This window comes from Acytostelium subglobosum (assembly GCF_000787575.1).
Source record: "Acytostelium subglobosum LB1 DNA, scaffold: scaffold10, whole genome shotgun sequence".
NCBI classification, from domain to species: domain Eukaryota; phylum Evosea; class Eumycetozoa; order Acytosteliales; family Acytosteliaceae; genus Acytostelium; species Acytostelium subglobosum.
Window position 1 is genome coordinate 327,317 of NW_012236523.1, and position 27,771 is coordinate 355,087.

The window sequence follows — 27,771 nt, forward strand, 5'->3', positions numbered from 1 at the left end:
CTCACTCACAGTGATCATTCGCTCGCGACTGTTGTGGCTGTGTCCACAGGGGCCACTGTGGCTGGAGCACTCACTGGGGCCGAACTGCCCTTCTTGGACTTCTTGTTGTCTGATGGCTCGGCCAGGACATTGGTCTTCTCGAGATCCTTCTGGCTTGGACGTCGACGAAGGAATAGTCTTAATATCTTCTTGATCCTGCTCTTGTCCTTCTTCTTGGTCTTCACCTCGTTCAAAGACATGTGTAGTGTCTTGTTCTGATGGTCCACAGTGGTTGATGATGAGGTGGTCTCGTTGTTGATGTTGTCCTCCTCTTGTGTGGATGGTGCATGCAACAAGTCTGCCGAGCTGAAGTTGCAACTCAATCTATGAATGCCAGACCTATACACACTTGCTCTGGTCTTCTTTGATGGATGCTGTTGTTTGAAGACACCGCCACTGCTACTGTCATCGGTATGTGTGGACTCGTCCTCCTTGTCAGAGTGCGATGACTTTGACTTGTCCGTGGCGACATTCTCGCTCTCACTCTCATGCTCGTCGATCTTTGCCAGCGACAATGGCTGCTCTGGCGACTCCCTGGCAGTATGATCCGGTGAGTCTTTGAGTATGATTGTGGTCGTGGACAGGTTCGTTGGTGCTGGTACAGTCTTCTCCTTGGACAAGGGTGGGGTCATTGTTGGCATCATCGAGTGTCTGTTGGCCGATGTGAATCTCTTGAGCTTGTCACTCATGAGCTCCTCAGTCGTCTTGTCTTCGGTCGATGTAGATTGGTTGGGCTTGTCCGGACTATTCGGTGTAGAATTGCTCATGTTGTTCTTAAACTTGTTGTTGAGAGCGTACAACATCTCTGGATTGGACACACTGACTGGGCGATCGCGTTGTCCTGTGGCTGAGGACCTCAGCACCACCTTGGACGGATCAAACTTTGGCAACATCAGACCATTGCCTAAATTGATCAATCTTGGTTGAACAACTTGTTGTCCACTACCAGTCATTGATGGTTTGGTATTATTATTATCATTATTACCAAACTCCTCGTCATCTTGCTCCTGTTGTAAATGTGTCTTCAACGAAGGAGATGACATCTCCCTTGACACAGGTCTAACACCTCTTGAAGGTCTTCTTCGTCCCTCAATACCCTTGGTTCTTGTTATCTACATGTACAGTGTTAGTTCATTCATTCAATCAATCAATCAATCAATCTACTATGGTACTCACAATATTTAACTTCTGAGCATTAGAGGCATCATTGTTTGCTACTGCCCAGTTGTGGACTGTTGGATCCTTTGGTTTGTCCTTCTCCTTATCCTTCTTATCTGTGTCTTTGGACTTTGTTTGGTCCTTCTCTGTTGTTAATGGTACAATTACACTCTCCTTTGTTGGAGCAGTGGTGGCAGCAATAGCTGTTGTAGTTGTTGATGTGGAAGATGAAGTTGGAGTTGGAGTTGGGGTTGGAGTTGGAGTTGGATCTTGGGTTGGGGTTTGAGTTTGCGTTTCGACTTGTGATGGAGTTGGGGTTGGTTTTGATGGGACTGAGTCTGAAGAAGGAATTGGAGTTGGAGTTGGAGTAGGTGTTTCGACTTGAGATTGAGTTGGTGTTGGAGCTGGGTCAGGTGTTGGAGTGGCCTTCTTGAGCTCTTGAACTTGTTTCCTGGCTCTATATCCTCTGTAATATCTTTGAATAGTCAATGCGGATTGACGAGTATGAAGTAGATGTTTCCTGGCAATTAATGCTCGACAATGTTGTTGGATACATAATATTGATTCCAAATCAATTGAATCATCATCATCTTGTTTATCTAATATATCTTGTTGTGTTTGTTGCTGTTGTTGTTGTTGTTCTTGTTGGACCTTGTTTTGATCAGCATCAACACTAACATCCTCAGTTGTATCGAATTTTGATGGTGATTCCAACTCTTCTGATGGTGGAGTATGAAGATGTGGATTTCCAAATACTGGTGTATCTAATTGAATGTATGCTGCCATAGTTAGGGATAATTATAATAATTATTATAATATTATTAATATATTTAAATATTATACAGATAGAGATATAAAGATTAGTTTAGTACTTTAACGATAAACACTCAACATCAACATCAACATCGACTTGGTGGTGATCAATAATAATAATAAATGATAAAATAATATTAATAATATTATAAACTGACTTGGCTTATGATTGATTGATTCACTGACTGATTAGATCAAGATAAGATGTCCAATATTACTTGATCGATGCTTGGTCGCTAACAACCTCCTCCTGTTTGAACAACCTGTTGTATGTGCCTCAACAACGATCAAATCGTCGATCCGTTAGACAGGTGATTTAGTGATCGAGGGGGGTGGGGTACAGAATGTGTGGGGTTGTTTTGTCCATCCACGGTAAACAATCAATCATTAACGTCAGTCAGTCAGTGCACACTGAGAGTGTGTGTATGTATGCTTGAATGACTTAATCATGATGATCCTTTGCTTGTTTGAGGTGTTAACAGATAGAGAGAGTGTTTGAGATATAGAGGTAGAGAGTGATCGTGTGTGTGTGTGTGGAGATAATAATAGAACTGCCAAACTTACTTCCTTTTTGCCCTTTATACACAATCAATCAATTATATCTCTATCTGTCGTTCTGATTGATGAACAGAGAGACTTCCAACACCTTTCCAATGATGATGATCATTTCATTGGTCAATCAAATGTTCATTGCCATTAGCCAGTCAATCGTATAAGTATGTGTGTAAGCAATTTGATTGATTGGTTGATTGGTTGATTGGTTGATTGAATATTTGACAGACTGAGCGAGTATGTTGCCATGTTGATGAAGATTTGAGAGATTTTGGAATGGACCATTATATATGATTGGAGCTTATCTTTTTATAATGATCTATGATACTCAAAGTTAAACATGTTCATAGGTGTTGTCAAATGAATGTCTTCCAAAGATGAGTTGCTAACAAAAAGTCGTCGGAAGTTAGAATAGATTCTTGTGGGAGAGTTGTGACTCATCGAAAATTGTGAAGTGCATTCATTTTCAACTCATTCATTCATTCAGTTCTGCATTCCTACAATCTATTCATTCATATATCAGTATAACTGTTGTTGTTGTTGTTGTTGTTATAAATACAGCAACATTCAGTCCTCATAATGTAAGTAATTAGGACTATGGAATGAATGAAAGAATGAATGAATAACACAAGTGTCATCAAATTAGGAGTGGACCAGGAATACAGTCAAAGTCAATAGCGTCGATTAGACTCTATAGAAGGAAGCCACCATTGTTTCATCTCAATGTCATTCCTTTTGTAGTACTCTACGCTTACTTAATATACCTTTATACGATAGCTGAACCATTATCACTTCCATTGTCTACGATATCAAACTCAACAAATACGACAACGACAACGACAACTCAACTTCACAATGAGACCATTGACACAGCAGCAGCAGCGGCGGCAGCAACAACAATAGATCAGACACTAGTGAATAATGATACATCGATCAACACAAACAAAACAGATACAGACTCAACAACAGCAAACCCTTCAGTATCATTGGAGGGACCAGACTTTTATTTGTTCCTTCTTGGATTGGCCGCCTGCTTCCATGTTATCTCACAGCTGTTCAAGTACTGGTCGGTGGAGTACTGCGCCTTTGTCTCAATGACGCCCGTGTCGGATATCTCTCAGGCGTCCGACGTCAAGGTGACACCGTCGTCGCACGTCGGCTCCAAACAGATCTGTCCAATCGTTGTGGACAGCCGCCGACAGATATACTTTGAGTTCCAGAAGCGCAAGTTCACGTACGATCCCGACACTCGACAGTTCCGTCGCATCAAGCTGATCGTGCCCGCAAGCAGCACCGAAGAGCTGCTCAAGCTGCGTGGCTACGATACGGCCGAGTCCCTCCAGCAGGCACAGTCACAGTTTGGCAACAACCGATTCGATATACCTCTGCCATCCTTCTGGCACCTCTACCAGGAGCAGGCCATTGCACCATTCTTTGTCTTCCAAGTCTTCTGTGTCCTCCTCTGGTGTCTTGAGGAGTATGTCCTCTACTGTCTCTTCACACTCTTCATGCTCCTAATGTTTGAAGCCACCGTAGTCAAATCCGTAAGTCATTAGCGAGTCAAGCTTTTGTCCCGTCCACTCACTCACTCAATCAATCAATCAATCATTCACAGAGACTGAGAAACTTGATGTCATTGCGAGAGATGAGTAGCAAACCATCTTACCCTGTGTATGTGTACAGAGTGAACACTTGGAAACAGATCGACTCGACTGAGATCATTCCAGGTGATATTGTGTCAGTTGGAAGAGGCACGACTGAAGCCAACTCAACAATGCCATGCGATCTTTTGTTGTTGGCCGGTGGTTGCGTCGTCAATGAAGCCATGTTGACGGGCGAGTCCACTCCTCATCACAAGGAGTCCATCCAAGACAGGAGCATCAGCAAGTCACCATCGATCGATCTCAAGAACGACAAGTTACACATCCTCTACGGTGGAACGCAGGTTGTTCAGCACAACGGTCCAGCCGACCGTCTCAACTCCAAGGTGCCCAAGTCTCCAGATAAGGGCTGTATCTGTTTTGCGCTCAAGACTGGCTTTGACACCAATCAGGGCAGTCTGATGCGTACGATCTGGTTCTCATCTGAGCGTGTCACTGCCAACAACAAGGAGAGTTTCTTCTTTATCATCTTCTTGTTGATCTTTGCCATTGCCGCGTCAGTCTACCTGTTCATCAGAGGATACGAGGACGAGGAGAGGAACAGATACAAGCTCATCTTGCATTGCATCATGGTCATCACGTCGGTCGTCCCACCTGAGCTCCCAATGGAGCTGTCGCTGGCCGTCAACAACTCTTTGATTGCTCTCGTTCGTCTTGGTATCTACTGTACCGAGCCATTCAGGATTCCATTCGCAGGCAAGGTGGATATTTGCTGCTTCGACAAGACTGGCACACTCACCACCGACGACCTCATCCTCCAGGGTGTTGCCTGTTGTCCAAAATCATTGGACAATGAGCAAGAGGGCAGCAGCAACTCAACGACAACTTCGACATCAGGACCAAGCGCACTCACTGCCCCAGCAGACATCCCCATTGTTATCCATTACATCTTGGCTGGATGCCACTCGTTGGTACACATTGATGGCAAGCTTGTTGGAGACCCAATGGAGACAGCATCACTCAAGTCCATTCCATGGAGCTGCAAAGGCGACGTCTCGGCACACCACCGCAAGAAGGTGATCATCGAGATCATCAATCGTTATCTCTTCTCTTCGGACCTGAAGAGAATGTCGACAGTGGCATCAGTCAATCAAGATGGACACGTCTCTCATTACGCCTTTATCAAGGGTGCACCAGAGGTACTCAGGCCATTCTTCAGGGCGGGCTCCATTACCAACGACTATGAGTCCACCTACAAGCTCTTCTCAAGACAGGGCGCACGTGTGATTGCACTTGGCTACAAGAGGATCCAGTCGGACAACATGTCTACGATGAAGCAGATCCAGCGTGAGGAGACTGAGCGCGACTTGGAGTTTGGAGGATTCCTCATTTTTGATTGCCCACTCAAGCCAGACTCGAAGGAGGCCATTGAGAAGCTGTCCAGTTCTGCTCACTCAATCGTAATGATCACGGGTGACAACAGTCTGACAGCGTGCCACGTTGCCAAGCAGCTGGGCATCCAGAACCCTCAACAACCAACGTTGATCCTCAACTCTGATGTTGATGGCAAGAATGCCAAGTGGATCTCAGTCGATGAGACCGTAACATTGGCACTCGATACGAACAACATCAAGCACTTGCAGACACTCAGATCGCAATACAACCTTGGCGTGTCAGGACAGACCCTGTCGCTGATAATGAACAATGCCAAACTTGAGAAGGATCTGTTCATGGTTCAGGTGTTTGCCAGAGTGTCACCGGAGCAGAAGCAGTTGATCCTTACCAACTTCAAGGTCAATGGACATCACACTGTGATGGCTGGCGACGGTACCAATGACGTTGGTGCACTCAAGCAGGCACATGTCGGTATTGCTATCCTCAACAAGGGTGACCTTCCTCCTCCCAGAGTGATTGATACCAGTCCAGCAGCAATTGTAAGTCATTCAAGTTGGCCATTGACATAGTCCTTGAACAGCCACTAACACAAGCCACCACGCCCAACAGATGAGACAATTGCAAGCACAACAACAACAGAACAAATCAAAGAGTGTAAGTGCAATGGATTTGACTAGGAAGCTCCAGGAGGATATGAAGGACCAAGAGTTGCAGATGGTTAAGTTGGGCGATGCTTCGATTGCAGCACCATTCACATCAAGGAGCTCAAGAGTGATGCCAGTCACACATATCATCAGACAGGGTAGATGTACACTGGTCACAACATTCCAAATGTACAAGATCCTTGCCCTCAACTCATTGATCTCTGCCTACAGTTTGTCAGTGCTCTATTTGGATGGTGTGAAGCTTGGAGACACTCAGATCACACTCGCAGGAATGCTGATTGCCATGTGCTTCCTGTTCATCTCAACCTCGAAGCCTCTGGAGAAGCTTGCCGCTAAGCGACCAAACCCCAACCTGTTCAGTCCATACATGATGCTGTCCATCCTGTTGCAGTTTGTACTTCATCTTGGCTGTCTGATATTCATTGTGCGCGAAGCTCAAGCACGCTCCGAGGGCACCATGCCCAAGCCAGACTCGACATTCGAACCAAACCTAGTCAACAGCGCCGTCTTCCTCATCTCCAACGCAATGCAAGTGGCCACATTTGCCATCAACTACAAGGGACACCCCTTCATGCAGAGTCTGCAAGAGAACAAGCCACTCCTATATTCTCTGTCGTCTGTATGGTTGCTTGGCGCAATACTCTCGCTCGAGATCATCCCATCATGGAACACATTCCTTGAGATGATCCCTTTCCCAGACGCACACTTCCGTATGCTAATGTTTGGAACCATTGTCGTCGACCTCGTTGGAGCATGGATAATCGAGAAGCTATGCTCTGTCATTTTGAACTAGTCCATTCGATAATAATAACAGTCAACTTTGGCGAACCTATATACACTTTCAGATTACATATATGCCATTGCATTCAAACGTTTATTTGAGGAAGCCAAAGATGTGGAAACCATCCTTCTTATCGGGCGAGGTTACTTTGGATGGTGACAAGGTGGCGGGAGCCTCAGGGCCAGGACGTTCTTGTTCGGTGGTGCAAAGTAGGAGTTGTTGATAGTCAGAGCATAGCTCTTCTTCAAAGGTCATTCCCAACTTGTTGGCCTTTTCCTTGGCCTCTTGGATGGACTTCTCAATCTCGACATTGGCGTCCTCTTTGTTGGTAAGTGCGTTGACAATCGAACGGAGCAGGAGCAGTCTCGGCTGAGCAATTGGGAAGATGTCGGCAAACTTCTCCAAAAGTATCATACACTCGATGATCTCGTTCATCAATTTGGATCGGTTATGTATGGTAGGTGGTGAGGGAGTTGTGTTGTTGTTGTTGCTTGGTGATGATGCAGTAGTAGTAGTCGATGTTGTAGTTGTTGACTGGATATTAAGTATCTTGATTAGAATCAATGGCAATGAAGCGTATGATTCGTAAGTGGTGAAGTTGTTGGGTTCGCATCGGTTGAGAATAGTGTGTACAGTCCTGCAATGTTCGTAGCAGGTGTTGATATCATTGTTATACAGTGCAATGTGAGCCTTGAGAATGTTGTAGTTCATCTGATAGGAGTTTGGTATCTCAGAGTTGCCCACTGTGGACATCAAGCGCTCGATCTCCTTCATGTTGGCAATGTAGCCTTCGTGATCACCCAGACGGAACTGGCACATGGATAGTGAGAGCAACGACATGATCTGGATCTGATGGTCCTCTCTTGCCCTCGAGCTCTCCAGTGTTTGTTGTGCCAATGTCATGCTGGGCTTGATCTGACACATTAGGTATAGACAGTTGGCAAGGAAGATACTGGACTCTTCCATCATCTTCTTGTCGCCAGAGGCAGATGCTGACTCTGTTGCTGTTTGGAAACCGGCCTCAGCCTCGCTCCAACGACCTAGACCAGCCATGAGAATGCCCCATGACTGATGCGAGTTGCCACATACATAGGTATTGGTCTCCTTTGACGCCAACACTGCAGCGTAGTATCTGAGAGGCGTTGTGTGATCTCCATTCGCTCCAAGCACACGGATACCAATTGAGAAGGCTTCCGATTGGAGATTCCAGTTCTCACCTGCCAGTTGGGAAGAGACAAAGCAGCACCAGGTGGCTGAGCTCTTGGCACAATCGTGCAAGAATATCTTGGACAGGAGCACGAGCGAGAGTATGGCTTCACGCTTTTCGAATGGGTCCAAAGATGATGTGAAGAACTTGGTCAGCGAGTCCTGTCTGGCCATCTTGGGCAAACGGACGAGCTTTCTTGGACCAGCGCTGGCTGGTGCTTGTTGTTGGGATGGCGGACCGTTCAGACCACCAGGCATCTCAATGCCCATGTGTTTGAGCGCAGAGAAGAAGTGCATGGATGCAGACTGAAGAAATCCCATGTTGTACAATACCATGCCAAGCTTGCGGGTCATGGACACGACCTCAAATGGAGTCTTTTTGATCATACCAGCGCTTGGTGATGAGAGTGGGGCGGTCGTGATTGTAGTGGATGGCGAAGATGAACTCCTGTGATGGCCTCGCCTAGGTTTCTTCTCCTCATCGCCTCCCTCGCCACTGCTGTTGCCACCTCCAGGTGCACTTGGGTTATTGTTGGCATTCATCTCCATCTCCATACACTTCAATGTTAATTGGAAGTACTTGACAGCCTCCTTATTGTCATTGACGCCCATGGCCTTGAGACCAGCCTTCATCGCATACTCCTTCGTCTTGCTGTAGTCTTGAGCACAGTGATAGTGATGCACCAGTGATTGAGGAGTACCGTTCTCCTTCTCGAGTGATTTGGCAATTTTGAAGTGTAGCTCACGTCGTTGAGAGAACAGCATCACACCATAGATGACCTCTTGTGTGCGCGTGTGTTGGAATGAGTACACCACGTCTGTTTGATCATTTGTCTTGGATGCCACAGTCTTTGATTTGATAAAGTGTAGCTTCTCCAATTGAGCCAGATCATTGATAAGGTCCTGCTTGCTGGTCGAGTCAGAGGGCATCATTGAGTATAGATAGTCGGCTGTGAATGGCATGTCGATTACCGAAGCGACCTTGAGCTCAAGCTGCTGTGTGTTGCTCAGTCGATCTACTCTGCTGGTGATCAGTGATGTGACTGTGCGTGGCATGGACACCTTGACCTGTTCAATCAGCTCCTGCTTCGATAGACCAGAGCTCTCGTCAAACACACCTGATGAGCGCAGACTGTTGACCATCTCCTCAATCACAAAGTGGTTGCCCTGTGATCGATTGAATATCTCCTCAATGATCTCGTCATGTATCTTGTTGCTCCTGGGTGCTGCTGTGTTGCCGCCGCTGCCGCCACGGTCTAGTATCTGCTCAATAAGCATTGCCACCTCCTCCTTGGACGCGAGTGGCTCGAGCTGAATGGTCTCCAAGTTGGACAATTGGGTGAAGCCAGAGGGAAGCGCGTCCTTAAGAGGACGCATGGAGATGATGATCAAGTGATTCTCAAGTACCTGGCAGAGGTTCTGAGTGAGTGTCCAGCTTGCTTTGTCCATGAAGTGAGCGTCATCGATGACGATGATCGTGCCAGGTGGCACCATGGTCTGCACTAATCGCAACATGAGCATGTGTTGAGTCTCTGCTCTTTGTGGCGCAGAGTATCTTCTGTTTGCCTCTGGCAGCTCGGCGCGGATATCCAGAGCTTGTCTGAGCAGGTTGATGTGTGGGCCAAGTGTCTGTAATGTCTTGTAGCCAGTACGCTCGTCCTCATTCAGATACTCCTGGATCAGCTGTCTCCAAACATAATATTGAGTAGACTCGCTCATTTGTACACCGCTAGCCTTGAGTATCTTGATGCCGGTGCAGAAGTTATGCTTGACCTCTGAGATGAACCTGCTCTTGCCCAGACCGGCCTCAGCCTCCAGCAAGAAGATGCGTGTGGGCTTGCCTTGAGTGAGCTCGTGCACCGCGATGGACATCTGCAATAGCTGGGTCTGGCGACCGATGAGCTTGCTCTTGAGGCCGAGCTGTCGGGGTGAGTTGTTGTCCAGATGCTTGTGCTTCTTGATTGGCTTGAATAGGGGGATCAGAGTTGTCTTGCCTTTGACCTTGATGGGCTCGGTCATGCGAACAAACTCAATGTTACGTGCGTTCCTCGATGTCTCCTCGTCACAGAGCACTCCACCCTGACTGTGCGACATGAGCCTCGCTGAGAGGTTGACAATGTCGCCGACGACGGCATACTCTCGGCGCTCGTCGCTGCCAACGTCACCGCAGAAGCACTTGCCAGTGGTCACACCAACCGTGCTGATAACCTTGAGCTTGAACAGATTGACAACGATCTCCATGGCGGCTTCGACTGCTCGCGAAGGGTCGTCCTCGTGGCTGACACCTGGCATGCCCCAGCAGGCGATCAACACACAACCCTTGTCGTCGATGATGAATTGGCGCACTGTGCCCTCGTACTTGTAGACGATTGTTTGAGTCTGAGACACGATGGCCTGCAGTGTGTCGAGGTCCTTGACGGGGTCGGGCACACCATACGAGAGGTTGACAAATATGACACTGATGTATCGCAGTTCGGCGAGGTATGCGCCACGCTTGATGTGATTGACCACAGTGTTGGGCACGAATCGCTGCAGTGAATCCTCCATGTCCATGAGCAGGGGCAGGTCGAACAAGAACTTCCTGTCCATTGACGTCAACAAGTCCTCACCGTCGACCGTGGACGATGGTCGCTTCTCACGCTTCTCCAACTTGGCCAAAGAGTCGAGTCGGTAGTTGGCCTTGCTCTTCTTCTGTGTGACATTGGCAAACTGCTTGACATAGTCCAGACATGATTGCGAGATGTAGATCTCACCGGCGTCTGCTTCCTTCTCGCACAGTGTTGCCTGCACGAGAGCCTCACCCGCGATGAGGAACTCTACCTTGGATGACTCACCACCCACATAAAGGCCAGACACCTTGCCGCAACCAACTCCAATGTGCAGGGTGAGGAAGCCGCCCGGTACAGGGAAATTGTGAAGTTTGCGTTGTAGACTGAGTGCGCAGGCACATGCTATACGCACACGGTTCGTCAACTCTCCATATGTTGGCCAATGAGTCAAGACGGCATCACCTGCAAACTTTACAATGTCTCCACCGTAGCTCTTCACAATCTTGATCAACATATCAAAGAACAAGTTCAAGTTCTTTGTGAGCAGCTCCACGCCCTCCTGTCCATGATTGCCCAATCTCTCAGTGAGTGCAGTAAATCCACTAATGTCCGCGAATAGAACACATGATGAGTAGCTGGTGGTGATGATGTAGGAGTGGGGATAAGTATATGATTGGAATAATTCCTTCCTGGTTTACTTACTTCTCAATGTGTGGAGGCTGAATGGGCGTGGCCGAGGCCAGCAATCCTTTGATGACAAGGTTGGAGACGTAGCTGCCGAGACTTGTGATCTGTAGTCGCTGACGATCGTCAGTTGGAAGTTTGTCCTGTCTGTTCTGCACGGTGGATCCCTCCATCCAGAACTGATTGAAACTATTACGTTGTCTCTCCTCATCGCTCTGCTTCAGTCGATTGAGATGCTTGGAGAACACTGACAACTGCTTCAACTTTTGCTTCTTTGGTTGTAGTGGCATCTGTGTGTTGGTGATCGACGTTGGCTTTGTGTAATGTATAGGCGGTGCCACTGTTGGTGGTGGGGATGTCGATGGTTGTAACTTTGGTGATGTTGTGGAACATTCTGAGTATGGGTCTGAGTCTGTGGCTCTGTGCCTGATGGTTGATCAATGATGATTGAGGGCACGACTTGGGGCTTGGGATCTTGAACATCCTCAACACAAGGATCTTTGAGTGCTTGAATCGATGGTGATGGTGAAGGGGAGGATATTGATGTGATTGGTGGAGGTCCATGATGCTCGACACCTTGAGGATGATGTCTTGGACGTGTCTCGACACCTGTGCCAGACTCTGCAGGTGTCGATGGGCTAGTTGGTGACATGGCAACTGAAGCTGGAGGTGATGCCAATGGTGACATCAAAGGTGATATAGGTGAGGATGACGATGGAGATGTCGTTGCTGGTGTGATCGATATCGGTGAGGATGATTGTGATGATAATGCTGGTGAGCGAGAGGGTGGTACCTCTAACAACACATCCTTTTGTTGCTGTCGTTGTTGCTTCTCATTGTCATCCACTCTGACTATACTGAATGCCTGTCCTTGTGTTTGTTGTTGTTGCTTGCTTGGCTTGCCCTTGATCGAATTCATGAAGCCTCTCATTGGACCATGCTTAGTTGGTGACAAAGCATTCTTTTGAGTTTGCTTTGTACTTGAAGATGTCGTAGTAGTAGTCGAAGTCGTAGATGTAGATGATGTTGAGGTTGGTATATTCAATGGCCTTGATGGAGTGATTGGATCTGGTATGGGGAAGGGAACAAACACTGTCAGCAACTCCACTCTCTCATTCACTCCATCAATCAATCATTCATACATACCTTTGACATTGATATTGACCGAGAATACCAGTGACTTGAAGTTATCTATACATTTGGTCAGTGATTCAATCATTTCCTAATCATTGTGATTGAGTTAGTATAACCATGGGATGGTCCAAGTGATCGCTGACTGACTTACACTGTGGCTCTGGACGGCAAGACCATTGATGAGTGTGATAAATAGTGTTGACTCCATCTTGATGTTGAGCTGTTGTGTCGTCTCTTGGAGTTGGAGACAGAGCGTTGGGAGTGTAAGACTTCTCGTTGTCTCAATATATATCGTTCCCAATGGTCTTGGTGAGCCTCCTTGAGGACTAGACTCATTCAAATGGCTGTGATGGTGTTGATTAATGGCTGAGTCACCTGCTCCAACAGGTGATTCTGAAAGCTTGGGCATCTGATGTGGTTGTTGTTGATGTTGTTGTTGTTGCTGTTGCTTGTTCATTTGTATTCGTTGATAGTTCTTGAGATGCCAAAGGAGATTGGAGAGTGATTGTCTTATTTGATGAAGTACATCAAAGAGTGTAGCTTGTGGTTGTTGTTGTTGTTGTTGTGTCACAGTGTTGCTGTTGTTGTTGTTGATGGGCAATGGCATACCACGACCTCCTGTCATCTTGCGTGGCGATGTTGGTAGTGATGTTGTGACAAGTTGATGTGGCCAGTTCGATGGTAACAATGATGGAGATGGCGATGGAGATGGGGATGGCGATAGACATGGTGAAGGTGACGCCGCCACAATGACAGGCGATGTGATGGCCAGCTCCGATATTGGAGACGCGGGTATTGATAACAGAGAGGAGGATGGTGTGAGAGGATGCAGTGGTGATGATGACCCAGACGTGGACTTGGGCGTGTATATCCTGGGCACGCGCCACATGACCTCTGACACGTAGATGATCAACTCCTTCCAGTGCTGGATCAACTGTTTGCGCTGCTCATGGTACTCCTTCTTGAGAGGAATGAGCGAGCTCAGTGATGAACCCTTGCGGGCCACTCCATTGTACGTCTTCATGCCATTGATGATGTTTGTAATGTTCACAATGATGCACTTGATAATGTTGAACTGTTGATTGTGGCTGTATTGTCGCGCGATGCCAAAGCTTGTGTCGGCCAGATCGATCTGTGAGGCCGGTGAGTGTGCCAGACCTGGTGTGGGCGTCGACAGTTCCGAACATCTCGACGTCATTCTTCTTGAGAACATAACAATCTCCAATTCACTGACTACATCCGATGCATTGATCATGTCATCAATTCTTGCCAAGTCTGTCAACATTGATCTGCCATAATCAAACACCTTTCTAAAGTTCTCATCGACCAATGATGACCCTCCTCCTGTCGTTGTTGTTGTTGTCATTGTTGTCGTTGTTGATGTTGTTATTGATGTATTGTTGTTGTTGTTGTTGTTATTATTGTTGGTGTCCATCTCTGTACATGTACAACAAACAAACAATCAATCAACAAACAGATATATATAAATATAGATATAAGTTATACAACAAACAACAAATCGAGTGTTAAAGTGGTGGACTCTTGTGTGTTCTGTTTCCAAACCCTCAGGGGTCAAAAGCCCAACTTTTAATTGAATTCCAAAGATGGGTTGCTCAAAGGTGACCCCACAATGTTCATTTATGGTTTGGTTCCTACTTCATCCTTTCAAACTCATGTTATTCATACATATAATTACTTCAATAATACAGATACATATCAACATTATAATTATTTATTGTTCTATTATCGTGATCTCACTCTCTTTATGCTCCAGGATGATTCATTCATAGAAATACTGCAAAGGAAAATTCACAACACCAAAAATATCCCATTCTTGTGTTTGGGCTCCAAGATCTTTGGGTCTTGTCGACCTCCCATTGCACATCATAAAGTGGTTCGGCTTGTTTGGTATCACTTAAATATATCTGTATCTTTATCTGTATCAGTATATATATAAGACAACAAGAGACAGAGAGATAGAGATGTTGAGTGCAAGTTGGAGGAAACATGAGTTTGGTGGCACATTGAAGAGAGGAGGTCATAGTGCCAATGTCATCGGATCATTCATTTACGTGTTTGGAGGATGCACATATATAGGTATGTTTAACATCTACAACAAGTTGTTGTTGCTCATCATACTCATTCAATCAAACAATCAATCGATGGATCGATGAACCTTAGCAAATATAGATTCTACAACGTTCACATATCATAACTCAATGTTGATGTATGACTTGGAGAAGAATCAATGGACGGTGAAGGAGCGAGGAAGTAATGTTCCAATGCCAAGATACGCTCATACAGCGACTGATATTGGTAATAATAGATTGTTGATCTTTGGTGGATTCGATGGACATAGGTACTATGATGACGTCAACATCTATGATACCGTGCACAATACTTGGTCTCAGCCTCAGACACATGGCAATGCGCCCAGTCCCAGATACGCACACAGCGCCACGATGGTCGGCAAGCACCTCTATGTGTTTGGTGGCCTTGGCGAGAACGCCTTCTACAACGATATGTACTGTCTGGACGTGGCCACGCTCACCTGGACTCACGTGCAGACGGTGTGCGATCCTCCACATGCGCGCACCTTCCACACGGCCAACCTCTACTCTAGCGGCCTCAAGCTCTATCTGTTTGGCGGCAGACACAAGACGACCCACTTCAACGACCTCTACATCTTCAATGTGGACTCTCGTGTGTGGACCCCCGCCATTACAACAGGGTCGCCAATGATTGGCCCGCTGGCCAACCATGCCGCGGTGTTTGTCGACAAGAACCTTTATATATTCGGTGGCATGGATGGCGGGCGCTGCTTCGACACACTCTGGATACTGAACATCGAGAGCATGCAGTGGCATTGTCCGCATCTGGAGAACAAGCCACCCATCAGGTTCAAGCACACACTGTCCGTCAGCGCCGATGGCTCAACACTGATTGTGATTGGCGGTATGGCCACTGCCCCGACCAGCTACGATGACATCCACTTCTTGCCAATTGCTTCGCTCTATCCTCAACTTCAACAGCAACAACAGCACAAGCAACAGAGTCCGCCATCACATGGACCCGCCCTCTCACTCTCACCCAACATACTTATGAGCTCGCCCAAGTCATCCCAGTCTCCATTGTTGTCGCCCATTATCAATAACAACAACAACAATGGACAACCTCCAGCAGCGGCAACAGTTGGAGGATCAGATTATTCAAACGATTCCAATCATCAAAAGTACAAACAGATGCAGACTGAGCTCAAGAGACAGGCCGAAGAGATACTCCAACTGTCCATCAAGTATGAACATCTGTGCGGCAACAACCTGCACTCTCTATCCTACCAAATGTTGGACGATCTAGGTCGTGCCTACATGAAGGGTCTCAAGAATGTCAAGAATGCCCAGGTATGTTTATGTGACTGAACAGAGCATGATTGTGGCATGTAATCAATGTTACTGACTCCACTAAATCAATCAAAGATGGAACTTTATGAAAGACTACAAGAGTCAAAGGATGAGGCCGAACAGAAGATAAGATACTATGAACAACAACAACAACAACCACAGTCATCGCCACAACAACCATTCCTCCTGCAACAGCCATACTATCAGTCGCCACCCCAACAGCCACTTCATCAACACCAACAGCAACAACAACAACAACAACAATATCACCAACAACAAAGACAACAACATAATAACAACAACAACAGGAACAGTCCTGGCAACAACAATAACATCAATATCAACAACAACAACAATAACAACAATAATGGTAGACATAACTACAATAATGATGGCAACAGAGGTGGCTCCAATTTAATTAGAAGGGTCAACTCTGCAGAGAATGTACAACTGGACAACAACAACTTCATGATGCACCAACAGTTGCCACAACAGCAACAACAGCTGGTGCAACAACAACAACAACTTCAGCTGGCGCAACAACAACAACAGCAGCAACAGCCTCCTCCAATGCAACAACTACATTACAAACCATTCAAGACATCAATCAACAATAGCAACAGTAACAAGTACTACTCCAACAAGCCAAACAACAACAACAACAACAGCAACAACAAGGGTAACAATGGACAGTACATCGAGTGATATTGACAATTGTTTATGTATTATATAATAAAGGACTTTCGCTCCAGCCTCATCTTCCATTTTCCAACTTGGACTTGCCAAAAGTTGGGTTCAAACTGGACTGTGACTTCATTTGATCACGAAGCCTGACAGACTATTGATAGATAATGAACAACATCAAGTAACAACAACAGATGGTAGAAGTTACATTTACTTCATTGTTCAGGAATGTTGTCATTAGAAAGATGATCATGGAGCAATGCAAAGATCTGAAGTTGAATGGATCACTCAAACAGTTCATCATACATGGTAGAACTCATCTGTTTGTCAAGAGATTTAGAGAGTTGACTGATAAGATAGAGACACATCAATCCCTCTTTAATCATTCACCATCATTCACTCCATCTCAAAGTCCGACTTCAATAACTGAGATTGAAGATGGAGGTGGCGCGCCACGTATACCAGGCTATGTTGACTTTATTCAGTCTTATACAGAGGAGGAAGAGCCAATGCGACAACTATTGACACTGGCTGCCAAACACAAGAATCAACAGATAGTCAAACTGATAATGGACTACAATATGCTAAACAACAACCCGCATCTCAATCTTTTGACATGCCATGCAATTGAACCGGCTATACGTAGCAACGATGTAGAGTTCCTCTCATTTCTACTCACCAACAGCAACCGAGGAGGACCACAAGACATCAAGCATCACATAAAACTTTGGACGATCGAGTGGAGAATAATTGAAGACTACCAACTATTCAAGGTTATAATGCGCCACTTGCATCAACTCCACGCCCCCGGTCCCATCTACTTGGGCAACCATGAGCCTCTCCTCAAGTCGATTGGATCTCAAGAGAATGCACTCGAGTTCATCACATCGATTGGAGTGCTACGCGATTGCTTCGAAGTCAAGGACATGAAGGCTGTCATCAACGACACTTTGCGTCAATACTTTAGTTTGGAGCTACTTGATCATATCAATCAGACACTGCCAGAGTACATGAAAAATGTTGATTGGATTGCTGAAGCAATCTGTACAACTCTCTCGAGATACCTCATCTATATCGGGTTCAAGAGGAGCAGATCATCAACAAACAGCAACAACATGGCTGAGACCTCTGCCCCCTTTGTCTTGGCGTCCATCAACAACAACAATAACAACAAAGGAGATCTGTTGGCACTCTTGAAACAGGTTCACGCACACTTCACTGTCACTGGACTACCGTTCTCCATTGGGGATCAGTCCATGGTCACTGCGATTAAGTGTGGCAGTCCTTTGGATGTTATTTACTTCCTGTTGGATCAATACGACATCGATGTATTGTCGAATGATATCGATTTCACCATCCAGAAGATACATCCATCTCTCCAATCGATGGAGCTCATTCAACGTCTGGCCACATACCCAAACATCAGATTCTGCATCAAATCACTCAAGTGCTTGCTACAAGCTGGCAACTTTGAGTTGTTCCGTCTGGTTGAGCTTCACATGCAGCAGCATCAGCTATACATTGATTACCCTAGGTTACTCAGTGTACTTGTCAAACTCCCACCAGAGACAGAGGTGACCTCACTCATCACTTCCATCATACACAAACATCCAGAAGAGCTGTACATCAACCCGTATAGTCGACACATTACAAGTTGTACTCAAATATTGCTCAACTCACACGCGCGTGCGGCAATCATTGCGACCACAACGCCAACTCTGCCTTCTCCTTTTACTATTGGCGACCTAGCATCATCCATATCAGAGTTGAAGCGAATACCTTTGGCCAGTCAGCGTGTTGAGTTGCTTCAGCAGATTCTGGACAGTGACATCATCTCGACACGCTACCGCCGTCCAATCCGTGGTTATCCAATGGACTGTGCCATTTCCGAAGGCCTCTTTGAGCTTCTCCCTGTGCTCAGTATCAAATATCCAGACGTACAACTTGCACATTTGGTGGACGATGGATATGGCATCGTGGACCTCCTGACACGTGATGGCCTGACTGAGTCATTCAAGATTTACATCACGCACAAGGCACACATTAGTTCTCCATTCCTCCAACATGCTCGCATGTCCTTTGACAACCTGGAAATCATTCAATTCCTCTGCACCAACAACATTTACTTCGACATCCCAACATCATTCCTCAAAGCGGCCAGATCTGGCGCATTGGGTACACTCAAGTATCTGACCGACAATCGTAATATCAAGACGACCACTGAAGCAATGGATGGGGCGGCCACAAATGGACATCTTCACGTGTTTGAGTACCTTAATACCACTCGCAATGAAGGATGTACAGAGCAGGCATTCATTGGTGCCGCCAAGAATGGTCATCTTCACATCTTGGAGTTCATGTTCTCAAAGTTTAAATATGATTACCAAAGATTGGTCTCGGTGGAGTCTTCACTGAAAATGATCATTGAAGCAATGGATGGTGGACACATTAAAGTAATACAGGCAATCATTCAGTATGAACAACAACAACCTGGTATCAACAACAGATGGGAACAAATCCATAACCATTTCAAGAACTTATACTTGTTTACGAGTAAGATAATTGTTGGAAACATCGACCCTAGTATTTTGGATGAGTTTGAGCTGGCTCCCCAATGCATCCACAATTCACTCAAGTTATCCATCACAGAAGGACAACTCAATCACGTGTCATACTTTCATCAGAGGTTAATGAACATCCAATAAATCCAGGATTGATTGCCAAAGTACAAAGAGGGGGTTGGATGGGGAGGAGAGATAACATCAATGTCTGTTGTGTTTTTTGGATGTTGTTCAATTTACCAACTTATAACTTAAGTCGTAGTAGTAGTAGTAATAGGACAACGACGATGTCATTCTATCCATCACCAGCACCATCAAAGTCATCATCCTTGGATAAGATAAGAGTGGCTGTTGTTGGTGACACTACTGTAGGTACATATCAAGTCATGGTGGCGGAGGTCCAAGTTACTGTTGATGATGACGTTGATGATGTTGTTGATACTAACTAACTGACAACAACAACAACAACAACAAACAGGCAAGACATCATTAGTCAACCTAATATGTAAAGGACAACTACTTGCTCATCCTCCCTCTTGGACAATGGGTTGCAACACAGACATAAAGGTAAGGAATGATTGATTGAATGAATGAACGACACATTATTAATGATTGATGATGATGATGTAGATACACGAATACCTATCCAAAGATTACTTTGTAGAGTTTGTAGATGTTGGAGGCTCAACAAAGTATAAGTTATCAAGACCAACATTCTATAATGGTATCAATGGTCTGATCGTAGTGTATGATCTTACCAACAAGAACTCATTGGTCAATGTAAAGAAGTGGATATCAGAGGTGTTGAACAAGGTGTCACCAAACAACAATCCATGGTCACTGAAAGACAAGGAGGTGCCACTACTACTGGACAACACTGCTGATCAGCATCGAGCCACTCACGTTCCCTCCATCCCCCTATTGATCATTGGCAACAAGTCAGACCTATTCTACGACAAGTCATTCATTGCGAACGATCATCTTGGACGATTAAGTGCTGCTGTTGTATGTTCATTCATTCATTCAATCATTCATTCATTCTTACTCACTCTCGCTCCCTCATCCTTTAGTCTGCATTGAATGTTGATTGCTTCAGAGCTGGCAGCGAGAACTATAATAAGCTTGACTTGTTTCTGAATAAGATCATCAGTATTATGCTGGAGGGCAATAGGAAGAGATCATCATCTAGCAATGTGACACCTGGCTTGACATTCTTTCCAACTTCAAACAGTTTCCATTCGGATATGAGCAGCAGTGGCAGTGGCAGTAGTAGGGAAAGACAACAAGATATTGATAGGTCTGGCGAGCGTCCACTCTTTCTAAACAATCAACAACTACACTCTCTGTCGCCAACTCTTCCACACACAATGCAGGACCTATCATTCAGTCCGCCCTCAAACATACCATCAGCATCATTGGCTTCATTCTTTAGTGGCAATGGCAATGTCAATAGTAGTGGCAATAGCATCAGTAGTAGTAGTGGCATCAACAACATCATCAACAACAACAATAGTGAACACTTAATACCATCTCCACAACAACAACATCAACAATCATCTTCAACAACATCATCAAGTGGAAACAAGCCTGTTCTTCATCGTAATCGATCGACCTCATACGAGATGAATTGGAATTGGAACAACAGTTAAGTTATAGTTATAGCCATAGTCATAGTCATAGTCATTGTTGTATTACTCCTGTAAATAATAATAATAATAAAGTGTAGATGGTCCATTGACCAACTCATTCCTGAACCTGGCATCCAATGAATCGGTGCTCTGACACCAACTTCAAAAAAAAGGAATGAACAACAATCGTGAGTCATGATCATGAAGTGGTGTGTGTGACTCAGTCAGTCAACATTCAAACAACATCCATTCGTTGCTCAACACTTGAAAATCTATGTTGTAGAGTTATAGGTATAAGAAAGATATAGAGATAGAGATAGAAATAGACGATATATAGGAAGACAGTACAGATATTTAGATAGACTGACACATCGAGATGAATTCGCAAAACTATCCTTCAATGGGTAAGCTTAGATAGAGTGACAAAGACATGGTTGATGCAATTGCATTGATACTCATACTATTACAATGAATGAATGAATAGACCAATATAACTATGGTCAACAGGGACAACAGGGTCAACCTATGCAACAACATATGGGTGGAATGCCACAACAACAACAACAATGGACAAGTCCACCAAATCAACAACAACAACAACAATGGGGAAAGCCACCAGCACAGCAATATCCCAATCAACAACCATTCCAGAGAGACATTCCACAGCAATATGCAAGCGCACATCCACAGTACTCTCCACCAGGTGCACAAAACCCAGACTTTATCGCCAACCTCTCCAACAACCCTCTGACTCAAGTCGGTCTGAACTATGGTCTCACCTATGGTCAATCATTGTTCAGTGATGGCAAACAATACGTCGACTCGAATGTAAGATAGTTAGATTGATCAATCCAGTCAGGCTATGAAGAGAAGTCGACTAATCAATCATCCCAATGCATTACATAGTTTGGCAAATACTTCTCATTCTCAACATTGAAGAGCTACTTCAATGTCAACACCTCCTATGTATTCAATAAGATAAAGTTACTACTCTTCCCCTTCCGTCAAAAGGTAGGTCATGCTCACATTGGCGCCAAGTCCATCTCGACCTCGAGCGCCACTCTAACATCATCTCACTCACCCTCCTTCAGACATGGAAGAGAAGAATCATTAGACAGGGCGATCTGGACCAATACCTTCCACCAAGGGATGACATTAATGCACCTGACCTGTATATTCCAATGATGGCATTCGTCACATACTACTTGCTCTATGGATTCCAGTTGGGAATGTCAGCATCGTTCTCACCAGACAAGCTTGGCGCCTCAATCTCCAAAGGAATCATCATTTGGTTGTTGGAGCTTGGACTCTTCAAGTTGGGCTTCTTCTTCACCAACTCCTACTCAATCCCCATGTACGATATGATATCCTACAGTGGATACAAATATGTATTGTATGTATATTACTATCATTTCTATCATTCGATCATTCAATCAACCTAACCTAACGTTTGTCCAAATAATAATGATAGGCTTGTATTGTCAACTGCAGTGACTATACTGTTTGGCGGTGCTGTGACTTGGGGAGCATGTGCATACATATCAATATGTATTGGAATCTTTATTGTCAAGACACTCAGAGTTGTTCTCCTTTCAGACAACATTCACTCTGATATGCACAATCCAGAGGGAGGCACAAAGAGGAACTACTTTGTCGTTATGATTGCCATTCTCCAAGCACTCCTCTGTTGGGTGTACTAAACGAACCATGTCCTGTCATTCAATCAATCAGTCGATCGTTCGTTCATTCATTCAATCAGGAGGATAGACATATCGATAATGGAATCCAAATATATATAAGTATAACAAATAAATAACAACGTTCATCCATCCATCCGTCAAACATGATGAGGGAAAGACCTTTGTTGCTTGTTGAAGTGTCTATGTATGTACCTAAAGGGAAGGTGGCGAGGGCAAGGGTTTATTATAACAAAGTGTCTGTAGCATTTTCAATCATGTTCCTGATGGTGCTGCTGCTAATGATGATGATGTGAGCCGGTAAAGTAGTCATTTAGTTTCCTCCACGCAGAGCCAACACCAAGTGAAGCACTGAACCTCCCTCAATAGAGTAGTCCTTGGCAGTCTTCTCATCTCCCCTATTACGTTTGAATAATAATCTATTGTTAGTACATGTATAACATTCTCTCTCCATTCATTCATTCCCTATCTCCTCTGTCAGTCTGAATGACTGTTTGCCTTGTGATCAACATACATCTGCTTTCCTCCGAAAATAAGTCTCTGTTGTGATGGTGGGATTCCCTCCTTCTCCTCGACTCTCTCCTTGATACGTTGGATCTGTTTGTTTGTTGTTGTGAGAAGACACGTGTAAGTTTATGTTTGTTGGACAACAAGTATACTAAAGGTTGTATTCGAAATGAATGATTTGAATCATACCTTGTCAGTTGGATCGATATCAATCTCAATCTCCTTTCCAGTCAATGTCTTAACCTTGATCAACATTTTGTATGTATGTATATAAATATGTAATTATCTGTATGATTATCTAACTAATGATTAATGAAACACCAATAGTTTCACCTCACCCAAGCAAGTTGCTTCAGGCAAAGGGTTTGTTGTATTCCAATCCAATTCTTCAAAAAAATTGGAAGTCATACACACACTCATCATGACTCAGTGTCAGTTTGAAACAAATACAAAAGATAATTATCACTTTTGACAATGCATTATCACCTTGACACTATCTTCACAGAATAGACGCTTGCGAGTCAAGTACGATAGTCTGAAGATAGATCATTTCGATATTAGTGAGCTATCTGGTACGATTGAAGTAGTGATAATTACCAATATACCCTGTATCAACGTTCCTATCAAGTTTATCGTAGCAGTGATAAATGTAGCAACTGGGGAGGAGAGTATAATACACAGAAGATATATTATGTGACGGACAATGTATAAATAGGAATGTATCCTTCTCGATGCCTATCTCAGACCATTTCCCTCTCCTAATAACTTCTAGAGAGAGTGATTCAAACACCAACTCTCCATGGAGAGTGCTCCACTGTTGCGATATAGTGATGGAGTCTCCATGATATCAATGACAATGAGACACCATCGTCTGCCATCAGGACAAGTTAATAGATTGCCAAACTTGTCTAACATTCTTTAATAACTGGTAACCAGCCGTGCGGCTGTTGCTGTTGTTGTGGCTGCGTGTGGTGTCCATTTTTGTCACCAACTCTTCGATGAAAATTGTTCAAGTTTCCAACTTCCATGGATTGAAGATCTTGTGATTTGGTCAAATAATAATCAGTTCATTCATTCAACCTTTCAATCAATCAATTATATAGATTAGATTAGAAACTAACAAACAAATAACAAATAATGATAATACTTATTAAATCACCTTCAATAACATTTAGTGTGGATATTCATCCAGATGATAATATTGAAGCATTATATAATAAGGTTGCAGAGAGAACTGATTACCAAAGATTCCAATTCGAGTTGTTGTTTGCTGGAAATGGTCTAAGACATGGTATATCAGTAATTGATAATGGTATCCGAAAGGAATCAATTGTACATATGTTAATAATCAAAGAACTAAGATACATCGTCATCTATAACAATGAAGAATATCCAATAACTCTACCAAACAACAATGGTCTAACTGTTCAATCACTACACATGTATGTTGTTGGATGGAACTATCCCAATCACTCAATCAAACTAACAATGGACAATACATTTAGGTACATTCGCAATCACTTCATTCGACGTATACCTGCCATTGGTACACACAACATGGAGTTGAGTGTTAGAGGAAGTGGAAATATGTTGATTGCAACATCTTCGTTACATAGTTGCTTGAAGACAATGGACCGTATTGATCTGTTGTTGATAGAGAAGATACCAACTGTTGACATACCATCTGGACCAAGTCTGCCAGAGCAGTTTGATCACGAACTGCTACTGAACAGCTTTGTCGAGTCGTCCATATCATCGGATGTAGAGATCGTCTTTTGTTTCGATACCACTGGATCAATGGCAACTATAGTTCATACTGTAAGACAACAGGTTGAGGCCACCGTCAGCAGATTGATGAGTGACATACCAAACATACGTATTGGAATCATGGGACTTGGTGATTATAGTGATGGCAAGGATGTTCTGACCACACTGGACCTTACACGTGATGTTGATCAATTGGTATCATTCATCAACTCTGTTCCAAACACATCTGGAGGTGATATACCAGAAGCATATGAATGGGCATTGTAAGTCTGTCACACTCGATCATTCATTCATTCAATCATCACTAATCATAGACTGCACCCAAACAAATAGGAAAAAGGCCAAAGACTTGTCATGGTCAACATACACATCCAAGGCATTTGTGATGATTGGCGATTCGAATCCACATGAGCCATCACATACCAATCTCAAGATCAACTGGTTTGAAGCATGTGTAAGTCGAGTCTGAATGATTGATCATGTCCCATGGCCTACTCACTCAAACGAATTCATCCCTGCGGATACAGGATGAGCTATACGACATTGGAATCAAGGTATATGGTGTCAAAGCATTGGGCAGTTCTATATTCTATGAGGAGATTGCACAGAGAACTGGTGGACTATGTATCAATTTCAATAACTTTAAGTTGATCACAGAGATGTTCTTGGCAATATGTTACAGGGAGGCATCATATGAGAAGTTCAAGAAGTATGAGAGGGAACTCATATCACCAAACACTGGATCATCAAACAACAACAACAGCAACAACAACAGTAGCTCTGATATCACAGCCATCCTATCCGATCTTAATCAAGCAAACTTCACTGTGGTCGAGACCAAGGACACAGCTGCGTCACCAACCTCCATCAAGCCATCACCATTGAATGATCTATCATCAGACAGCAACAGTAACAGCAACAACAACAACAACAACAACATTATAATCAAGAAACGTGGATACCCAACTAGAATGAGGAGTAATGAGGACTGGTTCAATCATTCATTGGACAAGACTACTTATCCAACATTCATGTACAGCGATACACTTGGATACTTTGTACGCAACAATCCCGATGTGATGAGTAAGCCTGGCATCTCAGACGCACCCCATCATGTCTATCCCGATGGAACAAGCTCACTATCAATGGCATCAACAATCTTTGCCGATGACTGCAGGAGCATGAGCAAACAAATGCACAGACGACCAATGGCCGTGGCAATCGTTGGCGACAACCACATTGGCAAGACAACATTTGTCAACAGGATCAACATGTTTGCATATGGTGATATTGTGTTGGAGGAGTTTACGCCACACATCAGAGCCAATCAGATTGGCAAGGTACGTGCATATGGTGTATGCTTTGATGTATCCAATGCCAACAGCTACAAGAATGTTAGGGCATATCTGGACGTGATCACAACCAGGGATCGCGGTACACCAATATTCGTTGTGGCACTCAAGTCTGATATTGTTGACAATGCCATTGGAACACCTGTGTATGAGCTGAACGAGTACACAACCACTGGATACAAGATCATTGGACACTCCACACATCAGAACAATGCCAGTCTAAAGGAGATAGCAGAGAGGATTAAAAAGACCATCGACCCAGGTATGCCAGTGACAAAGTCATCCTGTAGTCTGATGTAGATGTAAATGGTTACTTCTTCCTTTTATTATTAATTACATGTCGTTCGTTCGTTCATGGCCCATCCATTGAATGATTATGGGTTTATCTTTGGTGTGATGGGCGTTCCAAGCCTGGAAAAGTTGAATATTGTACATAGGACAGCGTTGAAGAAGGAGCATACTAGTGCCGCGACGCCTAGTGACAGACCCTCGGATGGGCCCCACGTCAGTCCTTCGGCCTCACCCGAGAATGAATGACAATAATAGAGTCCATTGCACTTTTGGAACTTTTGATCGTTGAAGTTACCAGTGACGCTCAGTATCGATAGGAATCCAATCAGTTGGAAGACGAATGCCGCCAGTGAGCTGCTGAATGCCAAATGTTGAAAGACAATATCGCGATCCTTTACAAAGTACAATATATACGATATGAACATCAATGCCAACGGGAAGAATGTCAATCCCTCGAATGCCGCCACTGTTGAGAATGTTCCCTGTATGATCGTGTTTGTATAATCATGTTCTGTTTGTATAATCGCTGTAATATTAATCTGATTGATTGAGTGTGTGAGTGTGAGTGTGTGTGGGGTGGACCAAGGTCCAAAGGTAGTCCAAAGGTGGTCCAAAGGTCGCGACTTGGAAGTATGAATGAATGAATGAGTGTGATGCATACACTTGTCTTTGTATATCTTGTTAGACCGAATGAGTAGACATCCCAACTTGTCCTGTTTTGGTTAAGAGGTATATCTATTTCATACCAATCCTTGCAAAAGGTTCCAATGGTCAGGCCCAACAAGGCCAATGATACCAAGAACACAGTGGCAATTATAATACGATCGTGTGTTATAGTCATTCTGTTGTATGTTTAGTATAAGTGCGCTTTTTCTATATAATTATAATTGTAATCTCTATGTATCTATATCTAAGATCTATTTGATTCAATCTTAATTAATTAATTACAACAAACAAATAATAAGTCAGAATATATAGTGTGTGTGATTGATTGTTGTTGACGGTGGACGTAGAGAGTCTGGATAAGTGTTTGGTGTATGATTGAATCTGTTTGAAGTACCTTCGGTGGGGGTGACCCTCCAATCAAATCCGTTGACATGATGCCATGTAGGGTGTGTTTTGATCAACAAAAAATCCTTATTTGAATTTATTTGATTTGAATCAAAATAGTGTGTGAATCTGATCTTAATTCATTGCGGGTTCAATCAACCAACCAACCAATTATTAGTACAAAGGACACAGTGTAGTGTGTGTGTGTTTATTGGTATGTTCCGATCGCTCGGTAATGTAATGTAGAGCCTAGCCA

General features: G+C 44.2%; 14 protein-coding genes across 14 annotated transcripts; 7 read left to right on the forward strand and 7 right to left on the reverse strand.

Annotated features, from left to right (window-relative positions):
* Nucleotides 1–14: 14 nt before the first annotated feature.
* SAMD00019534_055510 (hypothetical protein) lies at nucleotides 15–1,082 on the reverse strand (the record flags this gene model as incomplete). Its single annotated transcript, XM_012899042.1, has 1 exon — nucleotides 15–1,082. One exon carries the CDS (start codon nucleotides 1,080–1,082, stop codon nucleotides 15–17), a length of 1,068 nt encoding a protein of 355 aa, XP_012754496.1.
* Nucleotides 1,083–1,121: 39 nt separating this feature from the next.
* On the reverse strand, nucleotides 1,122–1,983 carry SAMD00019534_055520 (hypothetical protein; the record flags this gene model as incomplete). Its single annotated transcript, XM_012899043.1, has 2 exons — nucleotides 1,122–1,151; nucleotides 1,216–1,983. Coding segments are annotated over 2 exons (798 nt in total), but the record flags the coding sequence as incomplete, so codon positions are not given.
* On the forward strand, nucleotides 1,416–1,568 carry SAMD00019534_055530 (hypothetical protein; the record flags this gene model as incomplete). The annotated part of the gene is made up of 1 exon (XM_012899044.1): nucleotides 1,416–1,568. The coding sequence occupies one exon, from the start codon at nucleotides 1,416–1,418 to the stop codon at nucleotides 1,566–1,568; it is 153 nt and encodes a 50-aa protein (XP_012754498.1).
* Nucleotides 1,984–3,188: 1,205 nt separating the features above from the next.
* SAMD00019534_055540 (hypothetical protein) lies at nucleotides 3,189–7,010 on the forward strand (the record flags this gene model as incomplete). Its single annotated transcript, XM_012899045.1, has 3 exons — nucleotides 3,189–4,106; nucleotides 4,178–6,089; nucleotides 6,139–7,010. Coding segments are annotated over 3 exons (3,702 nt in total), but the record flags the coding sequence as incomplete, so codon positions are not given.
* An 87-nt stretch (nucleotides 7,011–7,097) lies between these two features.
* SAMD00019534_055550 (hypothetical protein) lies at nucleotides 7,098–11,733 on the reverse strand (the record flags this gene model as incomplete). The annotated part of the gene is made up of 2 exons (XM_012899046.1): nucleotides 7,098–11,394; nucleotides 11,462–11,733. 2 exons carry the CDS (start codon nucleotides 11,731–11,733, stop codon nucleotides 7,098–7,100), a joined length of 4,569 nt encoding a protein of 1,522 aa, XP_012754500.1.
* Nucleotides 11,734–12,081: 348 nt separating this feature from the next.
* On the reverse strand, nucleotides 12,082–12,374 carry SAMD00019534_055560 (hypothetical protein; the record flags this gene model as incomplete). The annotated part of the gene is made up of 2 exons (XM_012899047.1): nucleotides 12,082–12,172; nucleotides 12,244–12,374. 2 exons carry the CDS (start codon nucleotides 12,372–12,374, stop codon nucleotides 12,082–12,084), a joined length of 222 nt encoding a protein of 73 aa, XP_012754501.1.
* A 10-nt stretch (nucleotides 12,375–12,384) lies between these two features.
* Nucleotides 12,385–14,012, reverse strand: SAMD00019534_055570 (hypothetical protein; the record flags this gene model as incomplete). The annotated part of the gene is made up of 3 exons (XM_012899048.1): nucleotides 12,385–12,511; nucleotides 12,586–12,665; nucleotides 12,729–14,012. The coding sequence occupies 3 exons, from the start codon at nucleotides 14,010–14,012 to the stop codon at nucleotides 12,385–12,387; spliced, it is 1,491 nt and encodes a 496-aa protein (XP_012754502.1).
* A 547-nt stretch (nucleotides 14,013–14,559) lies between these two features.
* Nucleotides 14,560–16,683, forward strand: SAMD00019534_055580 (hypothetical protein; the record flags this gene model as incomplete). Its single annotated transcript, XM_012899049.1, has 3 exons — nucleotides 14,560–14,674; nucleotides 14,759–15,978; nucleotides 16,054–16,683. The coding sequence occupies 3 exons, from the start codon at nucleotides 14,560–14,562 to the stop codon at nucleotides 16,681–16,683; spliced, it is 1,965 nt and encodes a 654-aa protein (XP_012754503.1).
* A 758-nt stretch (nucleotides 16,684–17,441) lies between these two features.
* On the forward strand, nucleotides 17,442–19,186 carry SAMD00019534_055590 (hypothetical protein; the record flags this gene model as incomplete). The annotated part of the gene is made up of 2 exons (XM_012899050.1): nucleotides 17,442–19,115; nucleotides 19,169–19,186. 2 exons carry the CDS (start codon nucleotides 17,442–17,444, stop codon nucleotides 19,184–19,186), a joined length of 1,692 nt encoding a protein of 563 aa, XP_012754504.1.
* A 324-nt stretch (nucleotides 19,187–19,510) lies between these two features.
* On the forward strand, nucleotides 19,511–20,872 carry SAMD00019534_055600 (hypothetical protein; the record flags this gene model as incomplete). Its single annotated transcript, XM_012899051.1, has 4 exons — nucleotides 19,511–19,595; nucleotides 19,702–19,790; nucleotides 19,854–20,228; nucleotides 20,294–20,872. 4 exons carry the CDS (start codon nucleotides 19,511–19,513, stop codon nucleotides 20,870–20,872), a joined length of 1,128 nt encoding a protein of 375 aa, XP_012754505.1.
* A 355-nt stretch (nucleotides 20,873–21,227) lies between these two features.
* SAMD00019534_055610 (hypothetical protein) lies at nucleotides 21,228–22,551 on the forward strand (the record flags this gene model as incomplete). Its single annotated transcript, XM_012899052.1, has 5 exons — nucleotides 21,228–21,255; nucleotides 21,336–21,679; nucleotides 21,758–21,862; nucleotides 21,943–22,244; nucleotides 22,323–22,551. The coding sequence occupies 5 exons, from the start codon at nucleotides 21,228–21,230 to the stop codon at nucleotides 22,549–22,551; spliced, it is 1,008 nt and encodes a 335-aa protein (XP_012754506.1).
* Nucleotides 22,552–22,861: 310 nt separating this feature from the next.
* Nucleotides 22,862–23,310, reverse strand: SAMD00019534_055620 (hypothetical protein; the record flags this gene model as incomplete). Its single annotated transcript, XM_012899053.1, has 3 exons — nucleotides 22,862–22,946; nucleotides 23,063–23,145; nucleotides 23,245–23,310. 3 exons carry the CDS (start codon nucleotides 23,308–23,310, stop codon nucleotides 22,862–22,864), a joined length of 234 nt encoding a protein of 77 aa, XP_012754507.1.
* Nucleotides 23,311–24,642: 1,332 nt separating this feature from the next.
* On the forward strand, nucleotides 24,643–26,474 carry SAMD00019534_055630 (hypothetical protein; the record flags this gene model as incomplete). Its single annotated transcript, XM_012899054.1, has 3 exons — nucleotides 24,643–25,085; nucleotides 25,156–25,276; nucleotides 25,350–26,474. 3 exons carry the CDS (start codon nucleotides 24,643–24,645, stop codon nucleotides 26,472–26,474), a joined length of 1,689 nt encoding a protein of 562 aa, XP_012754508.1.
* Nucleotides 26,475–26,548: 74 nt separating this feature from the next.
* Nucleotides 26,549–27,306, reverse strand: SAMD00019534_055640 (hypothetical protein; the record flags this gene model as incomplete). Its single annotated transcript, XM_012899055.1, has 2 exons — nucleotides 26,549–26,947; nucleotides 27,127–27,306. 2 exons carry the CDS (start codon nucleotides 27,304–27,306, stop codon nucleotides 26,549–26,551), a joined length of 579 nt encoding a protein of 192 aa, XP_012754509.1.
* Nucleotides 27,307–27,771: the final 465 nt, after the last annotated feature.